Consider the following 11521-nt stretch of genomic DNA (forward strand, 5'->3'; position numbering starts at 1 on the left):
TATTTACTAATATATACAATCATACAAGGATCAGATTTTAGCAAAGGCAATCAGAGATACTATTTCTTTCTTTCTTAGAAAATCTTTCCGTGATTTTCTGATATGTATAAATGAAATTCTCATTACCGTCTGAAAAAATCGGTATATTGTTATTCGATAAAAAAGAAGCAATCATCAGGTAATAAAGTTACACACATAAATTTTCAAATTAAATACGCCTTTACTTAAGAAATAAAAAATTTTCATCAGATCAATTAGTATCACTTTGCAATCTTTTACAATTGAATTGAGCCAAGACTGCAATTTCGTGAATTATGAGTAAAAGACGATAAATAACAGGTTATTTGGCAAGAGATATATTAAGTTCGAAAAGTAAATCAGAGGTTATGAAAATCCTTGAACAGCATAACGCCCCATCAAGAAATAATAATACAAACCAAAAAGAAGTCCAAAGATTCGCAACATGTATGAGTAGACTATGAGCAGGCCACAGTCCAGCAAAGTCCAAGTGTGCCAGAGTGGGCTGCTTATAGTCTACTTGAGAATGAATGAAACCAATTGTTTATAATTAGTCGGTCACACTAGATATAATGATATGAATGAGTCATTCAACTTCGTATTAAAATTGTTAAGATAATTATTTACTTTAAATGACAAGCAGCGAGCTTTGGGTTTAGGTATAGTTAGAAATGAATAACTATGATTAAAAGTATGAATGATTGAAAGTGAAAAATAACTAAAAAGTGACTCGATTGTTAGATAAAATGAACATGACTTGTGTTTGATTTTCTTGTTTTGTAACGTTGGCTTATTTATCCTTGTGATAAAAACCAATTGTATTGATATAATGACTTGATGAATTTTGATTCCAATGAAATATTGGTTAAAACAAACGTTTCTTTTCTTTCTTTTTTTCCTTTGGTTCAATTGTTCTGGAAATAATCAGAAGGAAATAAAAAAAATTGTATGAGAATAGTGAAACTCCTGAAGAATCAGTTGTAAAAAATGAAGCTCACTCTTTATTAATTGTATCCGCAGCGATCCTTTTCATCTCTTCCATGTGCCGTATGATTAATTCAAAGGCATCTCTTTCCTTCTCAAAGGCAGCTCTTTTATCAGCCAATTCTTGTAATTCCTGCTCACGAACTTTGCGATTTTGTTCGTCAAAACGGTTTATCTAGATAAATAAATGGAATAAAAATGAGCTCGATTGTAATGCTACAAAAGATATCAATTAACTTACTTCTCCTTCCATTTCTTCGAGTTTTTGCTCTTTAGCTTTAACTTTGGTTTCAAAAACATGATCCATATCCTGCTCCATTCTTTTCAAATTAGCTTCTGAGATTTTACGTTCTTCTTCCATTTGAGCTAACGGATTCCTGTATCAATAAAGTATTTAATAAATTGAATAAATTGAAAAATTATATTAATAGCAGCAGAAAAGTTTAGGTAATTAAACGGATGTTACGCTCCGGATATCAATTTCCGCATATCTTTATCCTAAAATGGTAAATCACTATAAATCAGTCAAATACTGATGATAAAAAAGAGCTCCATATGATTGAATAATTACTAATACTTATTGTTTTCCCTAATGGATTAATGGCTGGTCGTAAAATATAATACACAATAATAGTATCGGATAACAAACTTGATCATGAAGAATTGAATAGCAAAGTTTGGGTTGATGGTTTCTAATGTATCAGTCATTTAGATAACTCAAACTAATCAAGTGATTAAGCGCCACATCACAATTGATAAATATCGATTTCAGGAAACAGAGAAATGCCTTTTGTTCAATACAAATGTTGGCAATGAAAAAATCACTAAATATTGACATTTGTCCCAATCTATTTTGTGAATTTTGTTGATATAAATTAGAATTGAACCAGAAAATATAACATAATCAGAGAGTAACTTATGATGGAATCGAAAATCTTACGAATTTTCATTGTTAGTTTGTTCAGATCCTATTCCAGTTAATTTTCGACATCTATAGTTCTCGTAATGAACATTATTTGTTGTATCGACAAGATCAAGCATGTAATACTTAATGAGCATCGTGCGGAGAGCCGTGAAATCGTAATGTTCCAAATTATCAACTAAAGAAAAGAAAATTATTAATTTATGAAAAATTATTGATGGAAATTCTTTTGCGCTTACTTTCAACAGTTCCCCAAGGATATTTTCGAGCTTGTTTTCGACCACCACTTGGTGTATCTACAACATAATTACTGCCAATCACTGCGAAAGGCATACGAGCTTTGAGTTGTTTCAGTAATTTAGTATCTTCTTCGCCATCGCTATCAGGAAATTCATAAATTTTGATATTGTGCAAATCTATTTGACTCAAAATCTGCAAAAAGAGAATAAAAATTTCATATGAACAAAGTTGTACCTAAAATAGTGCAAGAAGAAGATTCTTCAACTTAAAAAAAGCAAAATGACTCCAAAGAAGAGCAATTTTTCGTTTTTTCTCAATCTGTTTTTGTCTATTTTTGAATCTGTTTATTGATTAACTTATCCTGATTGAAATTAGTTTATCAAATTGCATCATTGACTCTTAGCTTAAAATTAGCTTTCTTTTCTTAATGACAGAAAATTACGAAAGTATTGAAAAAGTGTAAATAACAAAAGCCTTACATTTTTCTTCATTTGTAGGCATTCTTCAGCTGTTAAGGTATCAGCTTTGGCAATTACTGGTATTATGTTGACTTTATCTTGTAAATTTTTCATGAACTCTATATCTATTGCTCTTAAAGTTACACGAGGTAGTATGAAATACAAGCAGCAATGCACACGATTATCAGGAACATGAGTTCGGTGAAGTTTTGTCTCTTCGTTTAGATATTCCTCAAACCGATCTTCAATATATTGACTAATTTTTTGCCATGAATCAGTATTATCGAGTGAATCACCGAAACCAGGAGTATCCACAATGGTTAATGATAAATTAACATTTTTTTCTTTCAAATTCACTTTGGTTGCCTGAACATCAACGGTTTTACTAATCCTTTTGGATGGTCCAGGATATTCATCTGAATAAATATCAGTTAAAAACATTGAATTGACCAGTGTCGATTTTCCCAATTCAGATTCTCCTAAAACAATGAAAGAATGAAAAATCAGCAGAAAATCATTAAAAAATCATTAAGAAAACAAAGTTCAAACTAATACATGTTGAAAAAATCACTAAACCGTTAAATCAATTAACTGGTTAGAGTTGGAGTATGAAAAAGCTATTAACAAGTTAGGTGAAAAAAGGAGTTTTAAGAAAACTGTTTCATCTTTAAAACCTTCTTTGAAATAAACTTTCAAGTAAAGCTCAACAGAAACCTAAGCGTCATAATTTTGGACACTAAATCATTGCCTACATATTTTTTCTTGCTAATTTGCAACACATTTTTATGTACATTGAAAAAAGAGGAAAAGACTTACCTACAACCATGAGGGTAAATTCAAACCCTTTCCTGATGGTTTTACGGTGAATTTGATTCGGTAGATCACTGAAACCAACATTTCCCTCCGTTTCGTTGGTTAACATTAATGTATCCGATGGAATTGTCGACAAAACCTTGGACCGGAAAGGTTCTGTAATAGCCGACATCGAATTTATCAAGGAAACATTAAAAAGAAGTGAATAAATAGCTTCAACTACACCTGAATTATAATCAGAAAGATTGCTTTATATGAGAATCAGATTAAGAATAAAAAATTAAATGAAATTCCTAAAAAGTATCATGATTTTTATCAAAAAAAATTCATTGATAAATAATAATGACAGAACCGACTAGTCAGTTTACTCACAAAAAATAACTGTACGGTAAATTGAACCATTGGCTCACCGTAACCAAAGTAACCATAGTAAAGCGCGAATTACAACCAATAAATCGTTTTCTCTACAATCGATATATCGAAAGTGCTGAAAGATAAGTGAATGAATCACTGAAATACACTTAACAGAGGGAGTATTTTTGATCATTTGTTTATCATCTTTATGTCCAATTTTCATCAATTACTCATTGATTAAAATTATTCTGCATCTTCTTTCCTGTGGATTGTTCTCGTTCAGTAATTTTTCAATCATTGTAAACAACAGCTGCTTGATGATAGGAACAAATTGTGATTATTTTGCTCATGTTTTGCTTTGTTTTGGTTTGAAATTCGTCTTGTCTGGCATTTAAAGCCTGATTTTCTTAATTTATCAATTACTTTTTTTAAAAATGTCTCTAAGTATCGCGCAAATCAAGTCTAATCATTTGAATCTCAACAAGGTTAAATCTATTGAGAAGAATCGTTTGATTGCTTTTGTAAATCAATTTGTTCTCTCTTTTATTAATCAATGCAACGAGTTTAACTATCTGGTTGATTCTAAGTTTATGGATATCAACAGAAAGCTGAATATCTGTGAATCAAATCTCACCATTTTGGAATCAAAATTAGCTTCAGTCTCTGGAATATCCAATTCAAGTGTGGTTACTACATCTGCTTCTACTGCTAACCAAAATGGTACAGCAAATGCCGATAATAATCCAGATGAAAGTTGACCAAGGAAACCTTCATTTGTTATAATGAGATACAATTTTGTTTCTTTTCATATAAATGGATTTGTATTTTACCAATGTAATTTTTGTACAAAAAGTGATTTCGTGGAAAGTGTTATGAAGAATTAAATATGACAGTAAAAAAAATTGTATGAAACTAAGATCTCCAAAGTTTTAGTAATCCATCTTCACTGAACGTGGCAATTAAATTTCGATGAGGATGGTGGGATAGACCGATAATATCTTTATCATGCACCTCCAATGTCTTTTCGAGTTTTCCTGATGTCATTGAAAAACAATATAGAACGAAATCATCTCCGACAGCATAAATCCATTCTCCTTTAGGTGAAAGAATTGCTGCCACAAAATCACCTCCTTCGGTTTTATTATTACTAAAAGTTTTGACAATCTGTAAAATAAAAAAAATGTTAATTTCAATTGATACAATTTCATTAAACCGTGGAACATGCCATTTCATTTAAGAACGCGCAAATGTCATGTATTTTGTATTAATGAGGATTTGGTATTGAACTTTTATTCATAGTAAGAGTAAAAATAGGACTCACCTGTCCTTGATTATTCATAATAGCAAGAGTGTTGCTGCGATTGCAAACCAAATAATTGTCAGGGTTTTGAGGAATAATAGCAACACTATTAACAGTTACATCAAGATTTAAAGAGCCCGAAAGTGTCGCAGCCTTGAATGTTGAGATACACTCAGTTGTCTTGAGACTCCAGATTTTAACCGTACCATCAGATGAAGCTGAAACCAAATGATGACCGTCATGTGAGTAGATTACCTCATTTACATAAGATGAGTGTCCACGAAACTCTTTTAATAATTTGCCTGATTTAATACCATGAATCCGAATACTACAGTCAAAACTTCCAGATAGAATCTGCGAAGAATCTTTAGAAAAAGCAATGCAAGTAACACTTTTGATGTGCGCTTTTTCAAAACGTCGTAAACACTGGCCACTTAGTATCTTCCAAACTTTTATTTTACCATCCTGACTGCCGGAACAGAGCATTTCAGAGTCTCGACTAAATGCTAAACACAAAACTGCACTTTGCATCATCATGAAATTCTCTTGAGCTTGATATTTTAGATCTTTACGTATTTTACCAGTAGTGAAGTTCCAGACCTCGATGAAACCATCAACAGACCCGGTTACAAGGAACTGACCATCAGGAGAAAATTGAGCAGTTTCAACATGTGATTTACTTCCGAACTTTATAGTTTTGGATAGCATGTTTGGAGGTGCTTCTTCTTCTTCTTCTTTAATCTGTGCTTTTCCTCGGAATAAATCTATCGAAGTTCCTGGTGGTAACAAACCTTGATGCTGTTGCCATTTAAGTGCTTGACCTGATAAACAACAATTAAACTTAGATAACATTTTACATCAAAATTCTATTTTTTGTGAAAATTATTCAACTTACCAAGTAAAGCCAGAAGTCTAGAAGGTGCGACAACAGAAACTTCTTTTGATAATGACTGAGCAATGTGATTTCTTCTTTTTTCTTTCGAGCTACCATCAGGATATGCTTCTCTTGGATCGAAATAATTTCGAGTTAACAAGTTTTCTAGGTGAATATACCTTTCAGGATTCTCTTGCTTCAACTTAACCATTGTATCTGTTTGACGCAGTAAGCTTCGAGCTGCACCTAGTTCTCTTGCCTCGATAAGCTCGATTACAATCTGTTCAAATAGATCAATCAGTTTTTTATCTGGTAACTTCAGACTTTGTACAACTTTAAGAACAACATCCCAGTGACCAGATTGTATTTCATTCACAAAACTTTCAGTTGAATCGACGGTATTCAGAGTAATGGAGGTTTCCTCTTGCAAGGCAGCCAATGTTCGATGAAGATTGTTTTCCTTCAAATATTGTTCAATAAGTCGAATAACATCAGCTGATTCAATTTCAACAGTCATATCTACTAAAAAAAATAAACTGCATTACACATACAGGGAATTGAACAAGAAATTCAAATAAATGAGACAACAAACCTGACAAATTTGATTACCAACAGTCAGCTCTCAAAATAGTATAATGGCTTGGAGAAGAAGCAAGATTTAGTTGACACGAAAGACTATTAGTGTAGGTAAATTATTAAACTATAATTAAATGTACCAAAGATAAAGATTGTAAATAAATTAAATTCAACTCAATACATTCATAAACCAAACATGTTTTCAAAACAGAAAACATTTGTAACACAGAAAAATTGCCAAGGGGAAAAAGAGGGGAAAGATTAAGGGGCTGTTGAACCAAAACAAAAAAGTTCTATTTAATGTTGTTTCGCTATAAAATGCTTGCCATTTCAAGTTTTAATCAGTTTGATTACTTTTAATTAACTACCTTTTCAGCAGTTTGTTTTCCCTTTTATATTTTTCTTTAATATATTTGTTATTCTGTTTTCTGATAAAGACAATGGCTACTTTTTGGCCTGATGATTACCAGAAAATAACCGAGACATGTCCATATAACCCAACCCATAAAGTTACTCCAGCCAAATTTGCAATGCATCTCGTAAGCTGCGAAAAAAAGTCGAAAAAAATTCTGGTAAAATGTCCATACAATTTTTATCATCGTATTGATCCAGCCCTGTTGGATGCTCATCTTGCTGAATGTGCTTCATTTAAAAAAGATGGATGGAAGTCTTAAATCCACTAAAAGCGATCAATTCAGAGAATTTTTTTCTGTAAAGTTTTCTCGCTCTCTGTTGTTACAGTTAATAATGTTGATATAATAAATAAATTAATGTTTTATCAAGTTAATTTTGACTGCATTTTTGTTCATTTTTTACAATTTTCTGTCAAAAAGTCAGTCTTGCAGCTTTCTTTGGATCATTTCAATGGGTTATTTAAATTAAGGCTATTTCGGCGTATTACTTATCCAATGAAGACTGATAGCAAACCATTATGAAGTATAAGTAACTATTTTTTACCATTTCAAGTCCTAAAAATCGCGATTTTACTGTATATGAATGTCCAAAAACGATCTCTTTTCTCTTTCTCTTTCAATCTTCAATTGTGATGCTTTTAAGATGTAAGCCAAAGCATATTGAAATGATTGAAACATTAGCAAATTTGGAACCAGAAATTAGCGAAAAAGGAAAATTGCTAAGCATCAAATTACAGTTTGGCTTTGGATCTCTTGTAGACTGGTTGATTGTCTTGAAAGTCATTGTCTCAAAAGAGTTTAAATATTACAAACAATTAGCAAAAAAATTCAATAAATGCACATAAATGATCCATATATAATCTAATAATCGTTTATGTTATAAAATTTAGCTATCGGTGTTGTTTTGATGAAAAAGTAATTAAGTTTTGCTGCAGGTTCGCATAATGCTGGTTGGAATAAAATTATCGTTTTGCTTCGAGCAAATTAACCTGACTCAAATCTTGAATTTAACTAAAGAAGAGCTTCTATTCATTGCAAACTGATCTTTTCGGGCTCAACAAGATTGATATTAAAGCTTGGAGTATTCACACTACGCTATCAATATTTTTCAACCTTTTACCATTATGTTTATTAATTTACCACTCTTAACCATGCATTTTAATTTTATTTTATTGTCTCATAAACTCGCTTTATTTCGCTCATTGAATAAAGTTTTAAACGTAATTTTTTGCAATTCGAGCTGACTTTAGACTATTGTAAAGTGGTTTGACTTCGTAATATGAAAGAAACTATCCTATTTGTTAAAAATCAAGTGACTAATTAACAAGAATCTTATCGAGCATCAAAAAGCTTAAAAGTGTTCAACAGCCCCAAAGTTATGAAAAATATTGTTATTAAATATTTACAGCTTGTCTTGTTTTTTCGTTGTATATACAAATATACAATCTATAGATTTACTAATATTTACAATATCGCAATAAAAATTTGTCGAAAAATTTGCAACGATACAAAGAAATTATCAAAATAATAGATATTTCTGTCTGATATGAATAGCACTTTGGTAGGATTGTTCACATGAACAGAGATAGAGAATCGTCGTCAATCATATTGACTAGAGCCATGATGAGTACACCCATTGTGATTCCAACTAATTGTTTCAATGATTCTTTTGGGTTATCTTCTTTCAAAAGACCAGGTAAAATATTACTCATAGCAATATAGAGGAAACAGCCAGCTGAATAAGGTAGAATCCATCGAGTTCGTGATCCAACCTCAGTTTCTGAAGATTGAGCTAAAAGTGCCACAGCAGCTCCAATCATGGCAACAGCAGCAGTAAACATTTGAGCTTGAATGGCTTTCCAACGAGAAAATCCTGATTTCATTAAGATTGCAAAATCTCCAAACTCGTGAGGAACTTCGTGGATTAGTATGGCGATGGTTGTAAGGACACCAATCTAAACGAGAATAGAAACGAAGTCAGTCATTAAAATTGAACTAAATTCATGATCTTGAATCTTTACCTTAACCCCAGCAGAGAAACTGGCTGCTATTGCAAGTCCATGAGTGAAATTGTCTACTCCATTGGCAAAAACACTGAGATATCCAGTCACAGAAGGCGAAACCCATTTCTTTTCCACTGCTAATGAGTTTTTTTCACTATTGTCATCATGTTCATCTGCCTTGATCTCATCATTGGTCTTTTCCTGGAAAAGTGAATAAAAAATAAAAAGAATTAGAACATCAAGTTAACATCAGACAATTCAATGGATCTTGGTAAAGTGACTATTTTAGCAATTACAATTACAATGTTAATCTTTTGTTAGCAACAATTGTTGACTTGCGGTTTGTTCAGCTTATATTTTGTATTCAATGAATACCGGAAAATCAGAAAAGTGTATGCTTTTGATGGCTGAACTATCTGAGTCATAAATGACGCGTTCTGAAAAGCTATCTCGAGACTTAATTTGTTTGATTGTAAATGAATGACTTGCTTTACCTGAAATCACTACTTCGAATAAAAAACAGAAAGCAAAATCAATGAACCGTATGATCTACTAAACTAAAAGAAATGATTTACTTAATTTTTAACCGAAAAAATAGTCATATTCTTCCGTTTAAATTATTCCACTCAATCAGAACACTAAGCACTATTTAAAAACCAGTATTTGTTATAAAATATGATTGTTTCTATTGAATCTTGAAAATATGTTTTAGAATGTTCAATTTGCTACTAATCTCTAATGTTACAATTGATTTAGCTTTTGTGTCGGATTTGTAAATGGGATCTTATCAACTCTTAATTCAAGCATTGATTGGAGTGTTTTGTGTCAAAAAGTCACCAAGGATTCGCTTTGAATAAAAAAAACTAAAAGTCATGACCTTTGCCGAACACAAATTGAATTAATAAAATCTTTTTTTGAGGTTATTTTACCTGGTCATCAGAATTTGATCCACAAATAGTGAAGATCATTTCAATAGCTAGAAATGTTGATATCCCAGAAACAACCCAGAGTCCCAATGACAAGTAATTTTCAATCAGTGATCCAGATTTCATAACATAGGCCCAAGCTTCCGGAAGTAAATGTAAGAATACATCTCCGAGTAAACCACCGACAGAAAAGCTCAGTAATAATTTCAATCTATTGTTGGCATCTGAATAGAAACAGAGAAAAAGAGAATGGATTAGAATGGATGAAATATGAATAGGTAAGCTTAAAATAGATAATTGTATAATTGGTAAGACTTGAGAATTAATCTGGAAAGAGATGCTGAGAAAAAGTGGTGAAGAAGCTTCTTTACTCTTTGACTTTACCAATAGACATTGTTTACATTTGCAACAGATAATATCACACTTAGAATTGATGACAAGTCAGTCAGTATTTATTACGATTTAATTTTCAATCATGGAAAACATGGCTTAAAGATTAAGGTTGATTTGTGTAAGATCTTGAGCTATCGAATTATCAAAGAATATAATTTTTTACTAAGGAAGCGACAAGAATCAATAAAAGGGAACCTTTCTGTGTTTATGGCACTAATGTGGCTAGAATATGATTTTCATAGTTTAAGGCAAATAACGGAATGTAGCTTAACACAATTAAATAAAACTGACCCACTTACCTTTATCATCATGTGAAATTGAGGACATGAAAAGTATCGGGATGACCCCGGTTAATCCAATGGTTCCAGCTGCAGCCAAAGATAAACACCAAATAGAGTTAAATGTTGGTGTCACTTTTAGAAAGGAATCAATGTATATCTCACTAGAATTCATTTTGAAATAGTATTTTAACTTTTTGGTGATAATTTAAATCATGAATGATGGAAGATGATGTTGTACGTTGAGGAAGATGAAGGAGAAGAGTCAACAAGAAGTAAGTATAGAAAGAAGAGACAGAATGGGAACTAAAGTTGAGAGTTCCAACATAAACAAGTTAATGGATTGAATTTGAGTTGTGTGGCGCTCCACTTGTCTTATTCACTCACTCTTCATTTTTTCACATTCAAAAGATCAAGTTAAAGGGGAAAGAATAATTCAAATAACAATTCTGAATGGTTGAAGATTGTGAGAATTGAAAAATCAGAGTCGCTTCAGATTATGGTATGGATTAGTAATTCCTATTTTATCCTCAGGAAATAAAGACTAAAAGGCCATCTAGTTGACTCTTGACAGTTTAAGTTACTTTAAATCTTTAAGCCTAGTCCAGCAGTTTCCATTTGTTTTAGCTCTAAATCCTTCATAAGACACGCGAAATGAGATAGATTAACATATGAAAAAATTTAGCTTGATTAGTAAGAAATTAAAATAAAACAATAAAATTTACGAAACAGATTGAGTTTGAGATCGTAAAGTATTGAAAAGTAAATCTTTAAAAATGTGATGTCGACAGAAATCAAGTGATTGAAATTAATCGACCTACATTTCAAGATGAATCTCTGGACGATATAAATTAATTGTTTCGCTGGTTTATTGCACTTGAACACGATAATAACACAATTTGATTAAAGTTAAAACCAATATACTCGTTGGTTAAAAACACTTGTAGTTTCAGCCAACTTTTATCAAAA

The 11521-nt window shown here is 31.6% G+C and overlaps 3 protein-coding genes across 3 annotated transcripts; all 3 read right to left on the reverse strand.

Annotated features, from left to right (window-relative positions):
- Positions 1–200: 200 nt before the first annotated feature.
- On the reverse strand, positions 201–3810 carry LOC107364018 (septin-7). The gene is made up of 7 exons (XM_015931292.3): positions 3439–3810; positions 2644–3101; positions 2164–2356; positions 1943–2102; positions 1244–1379; positions 1017–1177; positions 201–932 (listed from the first exon to the last, which is right to left on the reverse strand). Exons 1-7 carry the CDS (start codon positions 3605–3607, stop codon positions 884–886), a joined length of 1326 nt encoding a protein of 441 aa, XP_015786778.2. The 5' UTR covers positions 3608–3810; the 3' UTR covers positions 201–883.
- An 888-nt stretch (positions 3811–4698) lies between these two features.
- Positions 4699–6749, reverse strand: Smu1 (Smu1 spliceosomal factor). The gene is made up of 4 exons (XM_015931291.3): positions 6556–6749; positions 5985–6482; positions 5111–5910; positions 4699–4953 (listed from the first exon to the last, which is right to left on the reverse strand). Exons 2-4 carry the CDS (start codon positions 6478–6480, stop codon positions 4702–4704), a joined length of 1548 nt encoding a protein of 515 aa, XP_015786777.1. The 5' UTR covers positions 6481–6482; positions 6556–6749; the 3' UTR covers positions 4699–4701.
- A 1576-nt stretch (positions 6750–8325) lies between these two features.
- Positions 8326–11071, reverse strand: LOC107364317 (zinc transporter ZIP13). The gene is made up of 4 exons (XM_015931654.3): positions 10574–11071; positions 9885–10105; positions 8974–9156; positions 8326–8907 (listed from the first exon to the last, which is right to left on the reverse strand). Exons 1-4 carry the CDS (start codon positions 10725–10727, stop codon positions 8524–8526), a joined length of 942 nt encoding a protein of 313 aa, XP_015787140.1. The 5' UTR covers positions 10728–11071; the 3' UTR covers positions 8326–8523.
- Positions 11072–11521: the final 450 nt, after the last annotated feature.

The sequence above is a fragment of the Tetranychus urticae genome, chromosome 3 (genome assembly GCF_039701765.1).
Source record: "Tetranychus urticae isolate SD_2017Ah chromosome 3, NJAU_TeUrti_SD_1.0, whole genome shotgun sequence".
In the NCBI taxonomy this organism is placed as follows: Eukaryota; Metazoa; Arthropoda; class Arachnida; order Trombidiformes; family Tetranychidae; genus Tetranychus; species Tetranychus urticae.